The 21,071-nt window shown below is 36.9% G+C and overlaps 1 protein-coding gene across 4 annotated transcripts in view; it reads left to right on the forward strand.

The window, feature by feature from the left end:
* Nucleotides 1–20,114, forward strand: part of LOC124162594 (transcriptional regulator ATRX homolog) — an 86,239-nt gene extending 66,125 nt beyond the window's left edge. For 2 of the 4 annotated variants that reach the window (XM_046539176.1, XM_046539179.1), the window contains 9 exons: nucleotides 1,918–2,074; nucleotides 4,302–4,541; nucleotides 7,416–7,593; nucleotides 8,033–8,203; nucleotides 8,335–8,518; nucleotides 11,634–11,731; nucleotides 16,093–16,203; nucleotides 17,381–17,648; nucleotides 18,867–20,114. In XM_046539176.1, the coding sequence (XP_046395132.1) occupies nucleotides 1,918–2,074; nucleotides 4,302–4,541; nucleotides 7,416–7,593; nucleotides 8,033–8,203; nucleotides 8,335–8,518; nucleotides 11,634–11,731; nucleotides 16,093–16,203; nucleotides 17,381–17,648; nucleotides 18,867–18,988 (1,529 nt within the window). In that variant the 3' untranslated portion in view covers nucleotides 18,989–20,114. The remainder of the gene's footprint in view (nucleotides 1–1,917; nucleotides 2,075–4,301; nucleotides 4,542–7,415; nucleotides 7,594–8,032; nucleotides 8,204–8,334; nucleotides 8,519–11,633; nucleotides 11,732–16,092; nucleotides 16,204–17,380; nucleotides 17,649–18,866) is intronic. The other 2 variants (XM_046539178.1, XM_046539180.1) reach the window with 2 other exon arrangements.
* The last annotated feature ends 957 nt before the right edge of the window (nucleotides 20,115–21,071 follow it).

Genomic DNA, 21,071 nt, shown 5'->3' on the forward strand with positions numbered 1-21,071 from the left:
AATTTAAATTCCTGAATCCCTGTATTCTCTGGCCATAAACTTAGATCATACAGTTTATTTGCAAGTTTGAGATCAACAGATATTTTGAATGATGCATACGGACCTTTAGCATTAAGAGGTTCCACTTCTACAGAAGACATAAGCTTAGCATCCAAATATTTTTTTAATGTGAGCGAGTCTGTCTCAGGAGCCAGCCGCCAAACATGAACATAAGCTTTTCGAGGCAATGCTTTTATAGGGCAAGAAATATCACAACTGGCCGTGCCGTATAAGCGCGTTCGACGCCGTTGCTTCCGACTTATTACGTCAATGTAGCCGGCGTTTGAAGCGTCATGATCCACATGTTGACTCAGTTGGCTAGATGTACTTGTGAACTGCATACCTTGAGAACTCACACTCGGTGGATTATTGTTGGAGGGTTGCACTGGTGTTTTCAATGCCGGCATTTCACGAGGGGCCCGCTCCGACGGTTCGCTCGAAGGTGCCGTACGTAGGTTATTAAAAGGCACCGGTTTATCCTCAGAAACACTTCTCGAGGGCACAGAAGCCTTCTTTATGGCATTAGCAAAGGTCACACATTTCGTTTGAGTCGGGATAGATTTTAAATCAGATTTCAAGGTCACCAATTCTTCCTTTAAAGACTGAATATCGGCCGCCATGCTAGAAACTTTGAACGTCGAAGCAAAAAGCAAGCACTTCCAAAATATTTCGCGGCACTCAAATAATGCCTTCAAAACTATGTCATTCAATCCCGTGCATTTATGGTGAAAGATATTCGGACATTGATCACAAACGATTACTTTACTTTAAATGTCGGAAAGACGAAGAAATACGACGGAGACTTAGCATTCTGGCGAAACTTGATATCCTCGCTGCTGAGCTTCTCAGAAGTTGTTGCGGTATTTTTTTCCGAAAACATATATCAGCTTATAATTTATGAGTTATGCTATAAATATCTATTGTCACAGACGAAGGGATATTTTATCAGGATATTTGGTTTCACCCTGATAGCAATTGGAATTCGTCTGCTTATCTTGTGAGAACTTCCAAAGATGGAATGAAAATAATTGGAGAAGAAGAAAATCCAGTGGAGAAGCACGTGTATTTTGCGAAATGCCTTGGATTGTCCGCTGGCACTTGACAGTAGGAGAGGGGGTTAAGCGAGCTACCCATTGAAAATAAGAAGTTGGAGGAAGCCGAGTATCAGATGGGCGTGCCGCTGAAATGGCATTTGGCGGATAAGAATGTATACATCAGACAGAAATCCATTGTAGCAGTGTAAATGCCGAAACAGCATGAAATCATTTTTTTCGCGAGGTGGTATGTCCCCTTAGAATATTTGAGAGATGTTAGTTGAACCAACTATGTATATGCCCAAATTGTTTCCATAAAATTAAATTATTCCATTAATCCGCTAAATTCCTGTTTGAATCCCTTATAGGAAATCACAATTACTCGCCAAAATCCTGAGTTTTACTGCTCCATAGGCAACCTAGTCAAACATTCCCACATTCTTCATTTTTTTTTGTCCATCCCCTTGAAAAACGATAGATCGAGGTTCCATGGTGTACCTTTCTATTTATACATTCATCAAGGGAAATAGAAGATGAAATGTACGCATAGTGTCAATTTTGGCTAAGATTCCTATGAAGAAAGGTTCACCTTTTTACATGAGTTTGTGCTGCATATACCTATTTTGTACTTATTATGCACAAGTATTAGAACAACACACAAACCCCAAGAAAGAAATCTGTGTGGGGGAATTGAATAGTGTGCAAATATTTAAAAGAAAAATAATGAAATACATGTAACAGTTAAATACATTGTGAAAATTTTTACAGCAGTAAGCATACTGCAGACTTTTTACAGAATCATTAGCTGATTTACCTTAAACTTTCATTTTCATCTCATTTTCAGAGGAGGAAGGTGATGAGCCCAAAGAAGGTCCACCAGGTGGGAAAGAATGGTGGGAATCTTTTGTGGTGCCAGAGGATTTTGATGTAATAGAGCACGGTGGAAAGCTTGTTTTGCTATTTGATATACTTCAGAAGTGTGAATTGATTGGTGATAAAGTGTAAGTGAAAATGTTTCCCGTGTTATGTGTAATCTCTGTTGCTTGAAATGTCATGTTGAGATATGCACAACAGAATTAACTATGTAATATCTCCAAAATTATACAAATCAGTGGTATTTGGTTTTTAAGGAAAATTCTGAAAATTAATGTTTATAACAGTGTGTAAGGCATAGTGGCTGAAACATCAACGATTTGCTCTTCATGGCTTCTGTGCTTTAATTTTGGTTTTCTTGCAAATAATAAATTCTCTGTGGTTTGTTTCTCTTCAAAAGATATGAGTTAGAGTCACACACTTATGACTTAAAAGTACGAGGGCTGTACCAAAAGTAAGGTTCCCAATGAGCTACAATGTTGAGCAAAGGTGCTAGGTTAAATCCCATAACATTGTCGTGTGCAGTGGTTCCCCTTCTCTCGAGTCCGCCAGTCCGCAATTCACTGTGTCGCTCATTATTGGCTTAGCAACCGTCAACAATGAAAGTGATTATCCCCGATCCCGCCAAGTGTGAGGATCGAGCAGTAATCCGATTTCTCCTTGCAAGGAAGTTACTGCCATTGGCGATTCATCAGCAACTGACTGAACTTTATGATGAAGAGTGCATGTCCGTTCAGCACATCCGCAAAAGTTGCAGGGCTTTTGCTGAGGGCCGCACAGAAGTTCATGATGAAGAACGGAGTGGAAGACCACCGGTTTTGGATTGTCCAGAAGATCAACAGTGAGCTGCTCAAAGATTGGAGGGTCACTGTCCGTGAATTTGTTGAATGCATTTCTGAAGCTTCTCACGGCACAATTAAAAGAGCTTTAACACGTTGCGTACAGATGGCGAGAATTCTCCTAATTTTTTCCCGAACGTTCCGGACGGATGACGAAAATTCTCCTCATTTAGGCACGTCAACCTAAACAATTTTAAAGTGTACAATGCGTATTCGTGAGTACGTTTTCAGTTGTTGTTTGTTATTCATAATGAATTGATGCATTATAACGTTTGATTGTGTAAAGTTATATTCTAAACATTAGCTTTTTAACCATGTTTAAACCAAAGGCATTACGCCCTAATAGGCAAATATTTCCAATCTCGGCGTTCCTAGGAATTTTAATACCCCGATATGCAACGTGTTAACAGAAACGTTGGGTTATCGCAAGATGTGTGCTTGCTGGGTCGCCCGGATACTGACTGACGGACTCGTGGAGCAATGCCTTGACAATGCTCGCAAATTTCTTCAACAATTTTAAGATGGGGGGCAACAAGGAGAAGTTGTTGGTCTCTATCGTCACCAGAAGAAGCGTGGGTATTTCATTATATCTCCAAAACAAAACTCTAAGGTGGCAAATGCTTCAAGAGTGACGATGAAGTCCGAGCTGAGGTCACACACTTCCTCAACAGGTTGACGGGAGACTTCTTCAACTTAGGGATAAAAAAGCTGGAGCACTGTCTTTTAAAGTGTGTTGAAAAAAATGGAGACTACGTTGAAAAATGGGCAAAAGTGTAAGCTTTTCAACGATGTGAAAATTAATATCAATAAACAAAGTCTTGTATTTGTAAAAATTATGGTAACCTTACTTTTGGTACTACCCTCATATTTCTGAGTGGGGATCATTTTGATTAAGCAACAAACCAGTGTTTTTCAAATGTGAATGGTGGATTTTTAGAGGATGTTGTTAATATAAATGACAAAATGGAGGCCTTCTGTCTGTAATATTTTGCAAAAAATCTCTCCTTTTGATGTTAGAATAGGTTAGTTGTGGCAACTCTTCATAATAAGCTCTCAAAAACTGAAAAATCACTCGCAGCTTTGAAAGCTCATTGTAATTGAAGGTGATTAAGTAAACTATTGAATATTTATAGGATGCTTTCATCAACAATAATATCTGGAAAATTATTTTGATTATTTCAGAAAGTTAAGCTTGCATCACCTTTTGCCTGCCAATTATAAATTCCATGACCCGACTGATTCTGGGCAGCTCCTTATCCCTGGCTAGCTAACCAGGGATTTTGAAATGGTGTTTTAATGCACATAAAGTACTTTTCTTTGGTCCATTCAATTTAGAATTCTGAAGGTTTAACTGTATTTACTTTAAATGGTCATGATTATCTTTTTTCCTTTAAATATGTACTACATAGTTTTAATCCCTAAAAGTTTATATTCATGTCTTTGTTATCTGTTAAGGAGTTGTTTATACTTATTATTGAGTACTTTGTATTAATAATTTACGTTTACTTCCTTGCAGGTTGGTATTCAGCCAGTCATTAATATCTCTTGATGTCATCGAGTACTTTTTGGAGAATATTGATGACATTACTCAAAAAATGGGCCCTCAGGCTGCGGAGGATTCTCAAAATCTCGAGAATGCTAATAAATTTATTGGTTCCTGGTCTAAGGGACTGGACTATTTCAGAATCGATGGATCGGTTAGTGCAGAAAATCGCAGTGTTTGGTGTAAAGCCTTCAATAGACCTGATAATTTGAGGTAATTGAGTTACAATTTCAAATAAATCTGGTTGTTTTGGTTGGGATGTGGAATTGGTAGGAACCTTTCCATAATGAATGAAAGATCTTTTGAAGGATACAATGAAAAAATTCTTTGAAGGTCATTTCGTCGTTGTTACATCATTATAAAGTGTGTCCTCTTCTGTCCAAATAAATGCCAACAACAGAATGGGGAGGAAGAGATTTTTTCGTCATAGTAGGGATTGACGAATTCAATTAATTATCAGGAATGCTATATATTAATTGTTAACTTCTATAAAATTTAACTTTAATTCTTTAGAATTTTTCATTAACTGATTAGAAACAAACTTCAGTTAATTTCATGAGTTAAATTTGTTGCGAGGCTTGTGGAAGAAATGGGAAAATAGAGCAGTATATAGGAATGCATTAGAACAGGTAGTTGGGCAAGAATGCAATAAATTGGCCTAATGAAAACATCCGAACAAAAGCAGGGTTGAGTGGAAGTAGGAGTAAAGATAAGTATGTTCTGAATCCACCTTCACTCCTTAATGGGGTAATGTTCGTGAATTAAGTTCATATGCAGCTGTAATGAAAATATCGCAAGTCCTTGACATACAAACAAGATGCATTCTGAGACCTTCTTCATAAGTTGAAAAACATTTACAGTGAGTCCTCGTTTGGTTGCAGGTTGTTCGTTTTGTGGGCGGTAATACAGTCAGTCTAAGCAAAGTGTAAAACGGTGTGTTTATTCTTAACTGCGATTATGGTTTTGGCAAAAATTTCTGCAAAATGAATTCTTGCATAGGTGCGCAAGGTTTTACTTGACATAATGGTTTTCAGGAACCTAAAAAGTGATTTCAAGGCATTTTTCCATGTAGAACTCGAAGTTTTTGTCGTCACTTTTTTTGCCGAGTTCACAATAATTTTGGTTCCTGTAACTGCGACGATGTTTCAGCGATGATGATGCCCAGGCGACGCTCGCCCGGGCGACCACCATAGTGAAGCCGAAATGCAAATGCTGGAAGATACAAAAATGGAGAAGGATTTACGTCACTGCTGCTATTGTCGTCGATGAAGACAGGAACTCGTATTTATGTGATAGTTTGGCATTCCCACCGTAAAAAATGCCCCACATATGATACGCTTACATTTTTTTCACGTAGGAATTGGGAGGTCTAGGAGCCGATATTCACTTTTTACATTATTTCTTATGGGATATTATGCTTCGATTAACGTCATTTCGTTTATCGTCACATTTTTCAGGAACGGTAAGTGACGTTAAACGAGGACTCACTGTACAAGGCATCAAAAAGTGCTATTATCCTGAAGCATGCAACACTGCATTACACATTTGAGTTAACACATTCAATGCGGGGTCGATTTTACATTTAAGTCGTCAAAATTGGCCGTTAAAATAAGAAAGAAAAATGGAGTGAGGTTTCCGCACCATAACATATGTTCAAATACTGCTTTTTACAAACGACGCTCACGGTTCGAAAGAGGGAAGCTTGCTGAAGGCCATACACACAATTGGAAGACTCGGAAGTGGATATTAGTCATGTACAGAGGCAGAGAAAGAGCTCCTGGCCTGACCGGCAGAGCACATCAATTGACGTGCTCCGTATCTTGGCTTGGACGGGACCACATCAATTGACGAGCAATGTGCATTGGCCTCATGTACTTCATTGTTGTTTATACTCATCTGAGCAATTCTTTTTCACTATGAGTAGTTCTGTCTCAATAGTTAAATGAAGCTGAACTCCAATGAAATCACCAACTCTTGAAAAGTGGGTGGTAACTTTCACGTTTTTTTTTCATTTTACACTAATGGGTAAATGACTGAATGAGATTATATTTCGGTGGGTAAACTTATTTCGGGATTCCCACAGGGTTAATGTTTTAATATCGGCCAACGTTTCAAGTACAGTCTCGGCACTCATCTTCAGGGCTGAATATAAAATTATAAAAATTATAGTTAAATAAATGTACGCAAACGCGAAAAAGAAATCCCTGCCCCAAAATTGCACATCCGTGAGTAGTGACAGGAGCTGGAGTTTTTGGTTAGGATTAGATGAAGAATAGCTCAACATCGACGTTATTTCAGCGCAGAATATATATTTACGCTCTCCATGTGTCGTAACCCTTTTTATTTTTCAAAGAACTTCATTTTCTCTTTCTCTTCCTGCTTAATATTCAGGTAATAACTTGCCTGCTTAATATTAATATTCAGCCCTGAAGATGAGTGCCGAGACGGTACTTGAAACGTTGGCCGATATTAAAACATTAACCCGGTGGGAATCCCGAGAAAAGTTTACCCATATTATTCGCCGGGAAAGCATTAAATCATAGATTATATTTCCTTTGCAACTCATCTCTCCCCTTCATCACTAAAATCCCTATTCTCTGCTACCTGTAAATTTTATGTATTTCACAATCAACACTCATGATATTCTTGGCTTATTGGAGAGGGAGATAACTTCTGCAATTCCTGATATTTGTCATGGTGGAATTGCTTGGATAAACCACAGAATGATTAAGTCCTGGCGTTTGTCTTTTTTTCCCACTACAGTGATAGAAAACAATTTTGTCGTTAGAATCTATGACACCTGTCTCAAGATGTGTCCTTAATGGTAAGGTAGTTATTTATAGCTAAAGGTCATGTATAAACAATTGTTTCTATTGTGCGAAAAATCCACAGAGAAAAAATCATTCACCTTGACCGGGATGATTTTTGGCGAATGATTTTTTTCTCTGTGGATTTTTTGCACAATTGTGCATTGCGGGTGACTCCCGTAAAAGTTATCACCGTGGCTAGTCCCGGTATACTTAAATTGTTTCTATGCCATTATGTACACTTTCAGTATTTTTTGTTCATAGCTTCTTTCTCTTTCAGAGCTCGATTGTTCCTGATTTCAACCCGTGCAGGTGGAATGGGTATTAATTTAATTGGAGCCAATAGAGTAATTCTATTTGATGCCAGTTGGAACCCATCAAACGATCTCCAAAGTATTTTTAGAATTTACCGCTTTGGACAAACAAAGCCATGCTATGTCTATCGCTTCCTTGCTCAGGTAAATGGGTGTTTCTTAATGTAGCCACAGATGAATGTGTGTGTAAATTAATATTATCTTGCTTTGAAAATAATATGGAAAAGAATACTGTCATAGAAAAAATAATTATTCTGTTCCTGGATACCATAATATTTTCAGAGCATTCATAAAGCCAGCAGGTATGCCAGTTATACAAACAGAATCCAAATGCATCCCTAAATCATTTGATTTGTTTTCAATGAATTCCATTTAAGTTATTTAAATTTGTAAATCTATTATTTAATTTTTATTTCCTTTTTTCATTTACATAAACAACTTTTTGTGGTTATGCCACTTAAAAATTCTTGTGAATATTATTGTTAAAAGTAACTGAATTGGAAATTTGGTGGCACCATGTGCACCATTAACTTGGACTCCAGCGCATTGGATAGTTTATGATGATTCCTTTTTTTTTTTTTAGGGAACAATGGAAGAGAAGATTTATAATCGACAAGTTACAAAACTTTCCCTTGCGTTAAGAGTTATTGATGAGCAACAAATAGAAAGACATTTTAATCAACATGATCTTCAAGAAATGTATATGTATGATCCAAAGCAGAAGACTAGTAGGCCTACACCAATACTCCCCAAGGTATGGTATTCGTCTGTTATTCATTGGGAGTATTCTAAGTGAATCATGTATTCGATCATGCATATTGCTGTAACACTGCTGGTCAATAATGCTCTATTTGTGTGTGTTATTCATGATATTACTTCTCTCAGGATCGACTGTTGGCAGAGCTTATCCAGAAATATCCCAATTTAATCGATAACTACCATGAGCATGACTCCTTGCTAGAGAATAAAACAGAGGAGGAGTTGACAGAAGAGGAGAGGAAGGCGGCTTGGGAAGACTTTGAGAATGACAAGAAGGGAGTGTTGCCTGCTGTCAATCAGGCAATGATGGGTAAGTTTTAGAGCAGTGTTCCAACGAGCCTGGTATTAGGGAGCCTAACTAATACAGATGCTTACGGTTAAGGTGGCCAATCCAAAATATTGTATTTTATTAGATTGATTTCAGAGTTAATAAAGATAACTCCCTTTTCAAATTTTCACAAAATTTTTTATTTAGTACGACGCGTTTCAATGCTAAGGCATCATTCTCAAGTACTCAAATACGTATGATGCCTTAGCGTCAAAATCATGTGTATTCAAGTACATACTCGAGAATGACGCCTTAGTGCCGGAACACATAGTACCAAATAAAAAATTCCATGAAAATTTACGAAGGTTGTTTATCTTCATTCAGTATGAATTTTCGCCAAGTGAAAGCCGAATCTATTGATTTCAGAGTTCCTTCATGTAAGGAATTGCCACATTTTACTTTTTTTACTTTAACATCCAAAATGTACATATTATAACAAGGGAATAAACTCTGCTGCGGGTATATTTGATTGGTGTTGGTAAATAAGACTGATTAATTAACTGACGTAGATGTAGTAATTTACTGCGTTCATTTATGTGCACAAGAAATGATGGTGTGATTCACTATTTGATGTGTCGTGTCTCTTTTCTCATTATTGCCATCAAGGGCCACTGAATTTATGCTTAGGAAACCGAAACTTTTGCACAATCGCTGAGCAGCCAGGGGTGAATCAGTGTCAAGAGTAATAATTCCTGGGTGAAGATATCATTTGATTTGACCAGGAATTTAATGAAAATCCACTAAAATTTCAAATTCATTCATAATTCTTTAAAACTTTAGGGAACCCTGTCATTGTACAGGGGAATGGATTTTCTTCCATAGGATATTTGTAAGTGGGAAATTTATTTAATTTAGGGTGATTGAGTTTTGGTTGATGCTTCAGGATATTTTTATTGTATGGCCCTAGTACTATGTGAGGATCTCATAGGTAAAAATTAATGTATTTTGACGTACTTATGACCGTTTAGCCATAAATTGACTATGTAGAGCACATGAGAGGGGGACTTAAATGCAGTATGGTGTGGGAGCTTGGGAAGCTGGCGGAGATTGGGTTGGTGTGGTGGCTAGAGTGTTGGCTTCCCACCCGGTGGGCTCGGGTTCAAATCCTGGCAGTGGCCGAGAATTTTCAGAGACTACCCGATCCTTGCTTGAGTGTTGTGTGGAGGACATTTCAAGCGCAACACTCCGTCCGTCGGATGGGACGTTAAGCCGTGGTCCCCTTGGCACCTTTCGTTAAGAGCAGGCTAATGCCGACGCCGGGTTTCTCTCCACCCTTCCTTCCACGCCCTTCCCTCATGGCACAAATGACCTCAGCTGTCGGTCGCCTCCTCCAAATACCATACCATACCTTGGGTAGCTGGCCGTTTTTGCTTCCTGTCTGCTCTCTTTCAACATAGCAAAATTCAGATGGTTCGTACGTGTCTTAAAAATGTGGAAAACCTAGTAATGTCAGTAAAGATTTGAGACCCTGAAAAATTCTGGGAAACATCAGTAAAAAAATTGCAGCACTTAGTAGATAACATTTTTTTAAATGTCCCTACGATGCAAGAACTCTCACCCGAAACATTCATCAAGTTTTCTTCATTGAATAAAATCAACAGATTTAGGCGTTACTTGGTGGAACGATGAGATATTCATGGTTAAATAAAAAACACAGTACTATTCCACAACCTTATATTTGCAGTCTACTAGTTTCAACGTTACAACGTCATTATCAAGACTAACTGAGAAAAGCATACAACATCCAGCCTTATTTATCCAACAATAGTGTGAGGGAAGGAGGAGGGGGGGGGGGAACTAAATGAGGAGGAGCATTGAGCATTGTTGGTTGGGCATTGTTGGTTGGATAGGAGGTTCAAAACAAAAAGTATAAAAGTTTGGGGAGGTGGGGTGGGGACAGGCAGATAAAAGTCAAGTCCTTGACAATCCTTCCTCCTCCCCTTCTCATTAACCTCGTTACCACCTGACTTTTATATGCCTGCCCCCACCCCACCTCCCCAAACTTTTATACTTTTTGTTTTGAACCTCCTATCCAACCAACAATGCCCAACCAACAATGCTCAATGCTCCTCCTCATTTAGTTCCCCCCCCCCTCCTCCTTCCCTCACACTATTGTTGGATAAATAAGGCTGGATGTTGTATGCTTTTCTCAGTTAGTCTTGATAATGACGTTGTAACGTTGAAACTAGTAGACTGCAAATATAAGGTTGTGGAATAGTACTGTGTTTTTTATTTAACCATGAATTTTCTTCATTGATTACTTGTGGTGGAGCTTCTGTATCTGAGGAGTTATGACACTCCAGAGAGCCGTGTTTCACTGCCTTCAGAGTCCAAATTGCCTGCTATTAGTGAGTTTTGTTGCCTGCTGTAGACCGACCAAAAAGAAATGTGAGCCACGTAGTTGGCTGATGACACTTGCCTGAGTAGACGGCTACCTGAGGTAAATGGAGCTGTGGGCTTACCAGTACAGTGGCGTTATTTTTGCTAAAAAGATCATGGTTGGGTGAAGAAAGCTCACAATGGCCCTTGAAGCAATCCAAAATAACAGACTAAAATAATATATTTTTTTATTTACACATATATATGCATTATGAACACATAATAAATTGAAGTGAAATTTCAGATGAGATTTAGTTTTCTGATTACATATTTGTGCCGCCTCTTGCCATAATTAGCCCAAATAATTGGGAAATTTACTGTTTGTACATATTGGAGAAAAAGCATTGCTCTCTAATCGGGCGAATATGGTATTCATGGACATCACATACCATGAGGACAATAATGTATTCATGGTTAGGCATGATGCCAATCTTTGCGCCTTTCAAGAAAGTATATTTTTTACAGCAGTTTTATGCGTGATTGCTGTTCATTATGAAGATATGAACGGAAAATATTGCTTAATTTTGTTGCATTGAATTGCTTTAATTGATCTCAATATTTTTCAATTTTGTATGGCAATTTAGATCTTTGATGCTCAAATTCATGTTATACTGTTTTGTAACAGCTTGAATGTCTTACCAGAGTATATGTATTAGAAGTACCTAATGGATTATCCAAAACTGGAAGTATGTAATCATCTTTTGAAATATCTTTTCAGGTGTTGTGAATTATGCTGGAAGTATATCACAATCAATGTATGGTGCCAATTTGTTTCCAGAGACTGCTCAAGCTCTTCGTGAAGCCATATTGGAAATGGTAAAGCACATTAAGCTATTTTAGTAATGATTAATCTCTAAATTTTCCATACACTCTAACATTCAATTCTTCACTCATGTTTGTTAGCTTTAATTAATCTTGGTATTTAAAAATTGATTTTGATTGACGTAAATAATATAAAAGCCATTAATTCTGATGGCTACCCACTTTTATGAAGTTTTTTTGATGGAAATCGGTGGCACCTTGTGTGAGGTTGTTATCCCACTTAAGGGAACTCTTCTTATGCCAGGAGAATATTCGTGTTGCAGAACCATTTCTTTGGTAAGCAAGGGAGGAAGAGGAAGAGATTAGAAGGCATAGATAGAATGAAATTGAGTAGGCCATTTTGTAAGTTGAAGAGGGAAGTGCAAGTTGGGAGGGAAGACAGGCTGGGGTAATCTACAAAATATTCCATGTAAACCTAACAAAACCAATAGGATACTTTGGTAATTGTAAATTATATTTATATTATATTTAATATAATAATTAGAGAGCTATTTTAAGGAGTTGCAGCGTTTATTTCTGCAAATCCTCATTTAACGCACCAAACCGTACCTTCAGACCACATAACAATATTCAGATCAGACCAGCAGAAATGCTACCTGCTTTCCAGGCAGATGCTCTCCCTTGTTTTGAGGCAGGCAGTCTCTGTTTCACTATTCAATATAGTCTTCATATTTTTTACACTCTTGTGCTCTTCCGTCGTATGCAGATATGCAGGTTGAAGTAGTTACCAGAACTTGAGGCAACTCTAGGCTATGTCCGGCGCATTCTAACTTGTGTGCTCTGGGACGCTCATTTCACTGGATGCAATTTTACCTATTTTTTTAAAATTCAACATCATCACAACATAGATATCAGTTTGGTTTTATCAATCAGTAGCATTCTCTAAAGCCTTCGATTGGTGATCAAACTATTGAATTTTGGGTTTATATTGTATTGAGAGAATGGGTTTGTAGAGTTTAAGAAATTTCCAAAAGTTAAAAAATTAATATTTTCAATTTTAAATGCAATGCAATTATTCATTTCTCTTGCATTAAGACAAGCAATTGAAATTCAAATTTCTAGCTAAGTTTGATAATGGGCCCAAAAGCTAAGATAAAAATACCAATAACCAAAGTTTACCAGAAGGAATTACTTTGGAAGTACATAAACCATAATTAGCATACAATTTCTTGGGTTGTTGGTGTATTAACACAGATACTTTAGTTTGCCAAGGTTTTGAACATTTATACACCCATGTCTCGTATAGCGCAAGGGATGCGTTCCTTGGGGTCTTTGCGCTATACGAATTTGCGTTATACGAGAGCGTTTTAACATTGGAAGATAGGGATGCGTTCCTGGTAGCATAGGTCTTGGGTATTGAATTTCCTCTAAAACATCTATATTCCCATAAAAAGCCTTAGAAAACATTATTTATATAAGTTTTTATAGTTTAAAACATCTTTAAAGATAGTATGCACGCATTCAAAGACTTTTATTCATGTTAAAAAAAATTCTTACGTGCTTTTGAAATTCCCTCCTGTCGTGCGGGTAGGCTAACATCTGTAATCTCAGGGGATCGTAATGCGTTGCCGGCAGTTGACGATTTTTCAACTAGTCTAAAAAAAACTATTGTGTCACCCAGGCCCTTTTGTCGCTCATCGAAATGACAGGCAAATGCTACTTTGAATGCCATTTCATAGCTAGCGGAGTTTATGAATGATAAATCATTTTAATTTGAAGTCCTCCGAGTCATTAGCAGCTACGTGAAACAGCCTTTAAATGTCTTGAAACCTGACCCAGGTTTTCCTTCCCTGAAAATGAATGAACGAGATTGCATTCTTTTCCAAAACAATATCGTCTCGTCAACACTAAAAACTGGTTGAGGGGGAAAGGAGCAACTTTCAATCACAGCTTGGAGTTCATCAGAAAATGTTGCGGTGACTGCGCTATCAACACTTGCAGATTCACCTGATATCGCCGCACTGAAAATACCTGCTTGCCGTTTAAATTCTGGAACCAAGCGGAGCTTTCACTAAATGTCTCGGAGCGATTACCACTCTCGTCTTTTTGTACTGATTCACTATGAACTTTCCGTTTGTGTAGACCGCTTGGTTGAAGTTGGTGCAGCTGAGGTCACTGATGTTTTAACTTCGTCTTTAGTCAGAATAAGGCATCGTGCATTTAAACTTCCGCGCAATATCGCTTTGACGTTCTCCATTTTCAAAGCAATTGACCTCTATCAATTCCTCTTCCAGGTTTATAGTATTTCTTGATAAATTCTTGATTTTTCTGTATGCATTCCTGTTTTTTGGCATATTCTCCTGGTTTTTACTCTGTATGGCTCTATCTAAATCACCTTCCACTGCTGAACTGTATTCCTGAGACGCAGAAGGCCTACGACTGCGGGGAGGGAACAAAGCCATTGTGTTTGAGACTCAATAGCGGACCCTTTTATGTGTTGATGCTATTCATGCGCAACTCTGCCACCGCTCCATTTCTCCCCCGTGAATACCGATGACCTTGAAGGCTTTAGCGTAAACCCTCTACCTGGAAGTCAATCGCCCGATAACCTATGACGGCAAAAATACGTCTCAAACCGTATTGCTGAAAAAAAAATCATTTCCATCAGCCCCACGCTTAATTAACGATCTAAATTATTTATTATCATTCTGTTAAGGAGACGAGATAAATTACTTCGGTAGGCTGGCTATCTGGACCCAATGACGAGTAATACTTTTGGCCATTGCACAGCAATGGATTTCGATTAATTTATGAACAAAAAAGATTTGAGGCAAGCAATAATATTAATATGCGTAAAATGATAGAAATTTCGTGTGTACTTGGCGCAAGTTCACGTTTTATCACGAGAGCGTTTAAGATTTTTGATTAGGCTACACTGCGTTGCAAAGTTTCCCCGAGGAACGAATTTGCGCTATATCGAAACTGCGCTAATCGAAATTGCGCTATACGAGACATGGGTGTAATTTGATATTTGATGTGAATCGCAGTGAGATATGCTTACATGCATTAGGGGTACGTTTTTCAACCTCATCATCTGTTTTGCTCCTTATTTTCATCTTCAACTTTAGTGTTACCGAAACAAGCAATGGCAGTGTGGTCGTAGCAGATACAGGGTTATTCTAAATGACAGACTCATTTTCAAAATTTCATACTTATTTAACTTCAAATCCAAAATGAGGCTTTATACCTATGAAACAAGGAAGTTTCAAAGTTTTTCTTAATGTACGGTTTGAGTTTAATTAATTAATTTTTAATATTAATTAATATTTAATAATTTTTTTAATAATCAGAAATGTGAAAAATGTTCAATGTGGCCACCATAGTCTACATGGCAAACATCGATGCGTCTATCAAACTTGTTCCACTCATGCAAAAGCGTATCTCCTATTATTGAGTGCACAACAGCAGTAATCCAGTTCCACAGAATGTTCAGAGTGGTTGGTAGAGGTGGGACGTTAACAGCGTCCTTCACATTGCCTCATAAGAAATAGTAAGGGGATCTCGGTTGCCAGAACTGTAGAGGCAGGTTACATTGCTAATAATGAAATGATTGGTAAAAGCTAATTAATGATTACAAATTATTATGTTAAATTGATATCACATATGGTGAAAAAACTTTCATTGGTATAAAGCTTTTTTTTTTTGTCACAAATTTCCACAGGGAAGAATGATGCCTCGGTAGCTTAACTGGCTAAAGCACTCGGCCGGAAATCGAGGGATCCGGGTTCGAATCCCGGTCAAGGCGAATGATTTTTTTCTCTGTGGATTTTTGCACGGTATAAAGCTTGTTAATTTTGGATCTGTACTTACACTTATTCAAATACGAAGTTTTGAAAATGGTTCTGTCATAAGGAATAACCAGTACATTTCAGTAAATTGCAACAGGTGTTTGGATTTTTTTTTCCACATGTATCTTCCTGGGCCCACGACCCTCTGCTCTGGTATTCTGTCAAGGAATGCCAGTGAGATTCCTAGCATTTTCTTTTCAGCTGGTGGTTAGATTTCCTGGGGCAGCCATAATTTTTAAGCAATCTAATGAAAAGTTTTTTATTTTTCACAATTATTTTTGGTCATCTTACATGCTGTGTTATGTTGCAGTAAATGTAGTAATATTTATATAAATTGAAGCCATGATAATTTGTATAAAAAATTTTCAGCTTTCATTACAACATATAATTGAAGTACTAATTACAAAATAAAACATGCTCAATCAAGTGTTCCAAACAAAGGTATGACCTTCATTTAAAAATTCATTGATGGTTGAAGTAGATGATAATTTCTATTCAATTCTTTATAGTTAATGTGGTTTGGTATGTTTGTATGGGGTGTCTTATGTTAGTTTTCAATCTTTCAAGCATCCCAATGCAACTGAAGAGCAGAGAGCAAACGAGTTGAGGCTTGCTGCTTCCAGAATCAGCCAATATTTTCATAATCCATCATATCCTCAGATGCTGAATTATTACGATGTAAGTTATGAAGCCACATTACGATGCAACTACCAAGTTGGATGTTTGAGTTGGAAGAAATTTCAGATGGATGAAGTAAGGCAGGATGATATAAAAGAAAAAGAAATTGGACCTTCTGTGAATCTCAGCTCACCAACCATTTATTAATATATGGATTGAATTTCTATATCTTCCATATCCTTCCATTTATGTAATGGTAATTCTCTGCTATTTCTTTTTGAAAGAATTTTTATGTTTATCGGCTTCGCTAAAGTTCTATAAAAGCATAGCGGACATTAGAAAACATCAAAATTGTTCTAATTACATTCTTAAATGAATGATATGCCGTCAATAACATCAACTTACAATTATCGTATCCCCCTTCCAACGGCCGTGGCTCAGACTCCTACAACGATGTTATTTAGGTATTATAAAATTTTTGGTTTAACTGCTCCAGTGTTATATTTTATGCCCTTACTCAGATATTAATATTATAAATAATACAAAATAAGAGGGCTACCGAGCCTCTATCGTCGGATATTTTGCTTTAAATTGAAAATAATCAACACGTCTCACAAACAAAGCTCTCACAACTGCTGGCAACTATTACAAACAATCACAGCAATTGCATTGTGTGATGTTTCGGCACCTATGACGTCATCAAGGCTTCGTTGGCAGTGGCTTGGGGAATGAGGGAGTTTTTGGCACGCTTTAAAATTCGTTATATTTATCATTGAATGTCTCGTGAAGGAAAACTCAGATATACATGTGGTTTTCTTTGTTGAACTCAGAAAATAATTTTCTGTCTGCCAGTGAAATTTTTAAAAATCATGCAAGTTCTCCATTGCAACCTCCATAATGAAATCAATATTTTCTTAAGATTTATTGTTACATTTATGAAGTTAAAATCAATGTTATTTTAAGATAAAATGTGTCTATAAGCCTTCCCATGCATATATGTACAGAAACAAGAGTAAGGATTTGGTCCATTTCATTGTTTTTTTGTTTACCATGCATAATCAATAGCTTACTTTTCTAAAAGTAATATGTTATATAATTAAGTAATATGAGAAAGGCCTCATGTGTGAAACTTGTATGGAATTGTTGCTGACCATCCAATTTTTATGAATATACTCTTTAGTTACAAAATCGTCAACCATTGTGAAAACTGTGATTCTCTCTTTTTTTTGAATTACAGTCAGCAGCCAAAAAAATGCTCACTGGACCTACGAACATGTATGCCAGTCAGGCCCAAGGATATGCTCAGCAAGCTCCATTGTTGCAGAATCAATATGGCTTGCAAAATTATTATCATAATCCTGTGCTTCCATCAACATCATTTACAAATCACAACCGAATGACTCATCCAATAGCTGGCAACATTACTTATAATGCAGCACCCAGTGTGAGCAATCAGCCAATTCAACCAGTTAATCTTGAGGCTAATGTCCCACCACAGAACACTGGTAAGCATCTCTACTTGTTTTCTTTTAGAACAAACACAAGATATGTTTTAGTATAATTACTTGGGGATAAATTTATGGATCTTAAAGTAGACTCGGTCACCAATTTATTTATCTTGTTGCGTATAATAGAGTTTAAATAATTCCTTAATGGAGAGACCTATTTCTTGAACCTTGGCATACTTCTCAAGCTACCCCTATGAAAAAATTGTATAAATCTGTTTCAAATTTTTATACATCACCATGGCAATGTATAAGAATGTATAAAAATTTGAAACGGGTTTATACAATTTTTTCATAGGGGTATGTACAACAACCTAATGTGATTTGTAGGTGTGTGCATTTTTGCTAGCCATGTAATCCCTCTAATAGTGGTTCTCTCTGAAAGAGCTAAAGAACTCCAGTGATATCACCAACCTTTAAAGAGTGGGCAGGAACTTTCTCTGTTTCTCAGCGTTTCATTGAATTGTGATTAAATGTCTGATCGAATTACCCCATTTTGTCTCTCTGCCATCAAGGTATTACCTCTGGCATTTCTGAGAAGAGGTGTTCAAAGGTTTCTCATGGGGTGCTCATACATTGGGCTGAAAATTCTAACAAGAGTTTTTGCAAATAACTGTGATAAATATTATTTTGTAGGATTTAGCAATATTCTATTCTAGAAATATGTTTTACATAATTTATCATAGTTTTCTCACAATTTACACTGCTTCTTGCTAAAAAAAATAACATGATATTTGCTAAGACCTTACCTCCCCCCGGTGAGATTCGGCTGGACACCCCCACCCAATCAAGGTGCCTCTATGGGACCCCACCTTCTTTTCAGTTCTTGAGGCTAAATGATAATTACTCTCACCACTGAATCATAAAAACCAATGAGATGAGTATTAAAGTGTTACACAACACATAGTTTAGTTTCAATCCTGATAAATTCGATGTATATAATATTATACTAAAGAAGTCTTCTGCCAGAAACAAAATTCTAGAGCTGCGAGTATTACCTTTGAAGCTGAAAGTGTTAATCAGATCCTTGTGAGCCTTTTTTTAATGAGAAGTTTTAGATTCGTGTCTATCCCATATGAAGATTAGAAGTATGGGATTTTAGTTATGTCTGTTTGAATAGTTATGGATATTAGTTCTGCATGTTTGGAAGCCCTAGATTAATGTTATGCTTTTGAGTAACAAAAAGGTTAACCCAATTCTCATTGCTAATTTTGTCAGCATTGATTTCAGCATTGACAGCTCCACTCATCAAGATACGTAGAGATCTGATGGATCCATCTGTTGCTGCCGCAAGCGATAATGACATTGTTGTAGAGGCAGTAAGAAGGAGAGAAGTTTAGGGGTTTATCTTTGGAAGTAATGCTGTGCTGGATCTCTACCAAAGTCTTTGGAATAACCTGAAATTATTCCTAGGATATGCACTCCTGTTTGTTTGGTATGTTGTGATGGTGTACATTTGAGTCTGTACTATTTTTAGAATGAGATTGTGAATTTTCGTCAGTGGCTGCATTAGTCATTGAGCATGGAGATGATCATCATTTTAATTTATATACAAGCACAAAACCAAACAAATTATTAACCAAGTTCCTGGAAAATCATTGGTCCTTGTAAATGATACTGAAAACTTGAGGGCTGATGAACATTCTTCTAAAAAAATCCATTCCTTTCATGGAATGTCTTGCAAAAGAAAGATGTTAGATTATGACATTTATTCTTACCTTCATAGATTGTTGTCAATATAGGTATTGATGGATGATGTCTTTTTTATGGAAGAATACGCAGAAAAGAATTCACCTCATTTTGTTCCCATGTAGATCTTATTTTTTTAAATTTGTATTGGAATATCACATAAGTTCAGTACCTGATGTCAACAGCAAAGGTTTGAGACATAGGCAGTCCTAAAATGTATTTTTAATTGATTTTTTCATATATTTTGATTGATTGAAGTATACAGTACATAAGTGGTGTTACCATTCTTCTCATTATAGTCTGTTATGGTATTTTTCAGTATTACCTTTGAAAACTATGATACTCAATTTTGTATGTATATAAATGTTTAACAGCTCATTCCCTTGATCAATTATTTATTATTGATTCATTTTGTCCTCTTCGCTGGATAAATACTTGGCATTTCTGTAAAAAGGTGTTTAAAGGTTTCTCATGGGCTGCTCATACACTGGGCTTAAAATTCTAACTACCTATTGATTCGTGCTCATGAACAACTCCCTTGCTTTCATTGGTTATTAAATTTTTGTGATTAGTATGAAAGAAATTTAATATAATCCTTATTTTTTTTGTTATGCCCGTTGTTTTTTATTCGTATATTGATGACATTTTTATGTATACATGGCATGTTCCTTCAATTGTTGGCTCTAGCAGAAGTCATTGATTACCTGATGTTTTTATTGTATGTAGATTTCAAATTAAGGAAAGCTATGTATTTAAATTAAATATATTCATTCTTAATTTTTACAATTTTTTGGAGTTGGTAATGGTATTTTTTTATTCGGTCATCATTATGGGTATGATAAAAAATTGAATCTTTCAAGGTTTGTTTTGTTGTAATAAAGAAATCTCAGTACATTTTTGTTACCATACTGCTATCAATAGCCAATTTTATTTTATTGAGGTGTCTTATGTGTATATCTTTTGGCATTCTTGAAAATGTGGTGAAAACTATATTATTCATTAGCGAAGAACATGACGATGAAATGTAATATCATGATACATACAAAGGTAGTCTTTCAGGGTGATGGATAAGATCATCTTTGGCATCATCTTTCTTGGTACCTCAATGAAAACTTTAGTGTGCAATAGCACTTGGTTACGCCGGAGAAATTTGCTTTATCATAATATGTAGCTGTAAAAAATTAACAAGCCAGTCTTTGTTCTCTGCATCAAGCTTATGGGTATTTAGTTTTGCTTGAATTTTTTTATTAAATTCACTGTGGTAGTATTTTCTTGGCTCTAAGTCAGTGAGGTTTGGGCAATATCTTCGATGAAGGGAGATGTTCAAGTGTGACATTTTCCTTTTTGGGACCTCAATTAAGGTCCTGCAAAACAGCTTCTGGACTTGGCCACAATCGGATAGCTGCTAGTGAGTAATTTCCCATTCTGTACTTTTGACAGCGAAGTGTGTTAAGATCCTGCCCGTTGGGGGAGTAATCAAAAATCTGAGGCCAAGTATGGTTATGCTCGATAGATCGTCAAATAGTCGTCCTTGTCTGGCTGCCTAAGAAATCGCATTTCTCTTTTCACAGCTCATTAGAACACTCTTCTTTAGTAACAGATTTCAGCAAAGCAAATTTCTGAGTGAATGCCCAAGCAGCTGCCGGGTCACTTAAATCCATTCTATTCTCTGTGGTTGACGGTGGACTCGAGGCAAGAGAACAGTGGAACACACTCACACTCGGCCAACTTGAG

This window comes from Ischnura elegans, chromosome 7, assembly GCF_921293095.1.
Source record: "Ischnura elegans chromosome 7, ioIscEleg1.1, whole genome shotgun sequence".
Lineage (NCBI taxonomy): Eukaryota > Metazoa > Arthropoda > Insecta > Odonata > Coenagrionidae > Ischnura > Ischnura elegans.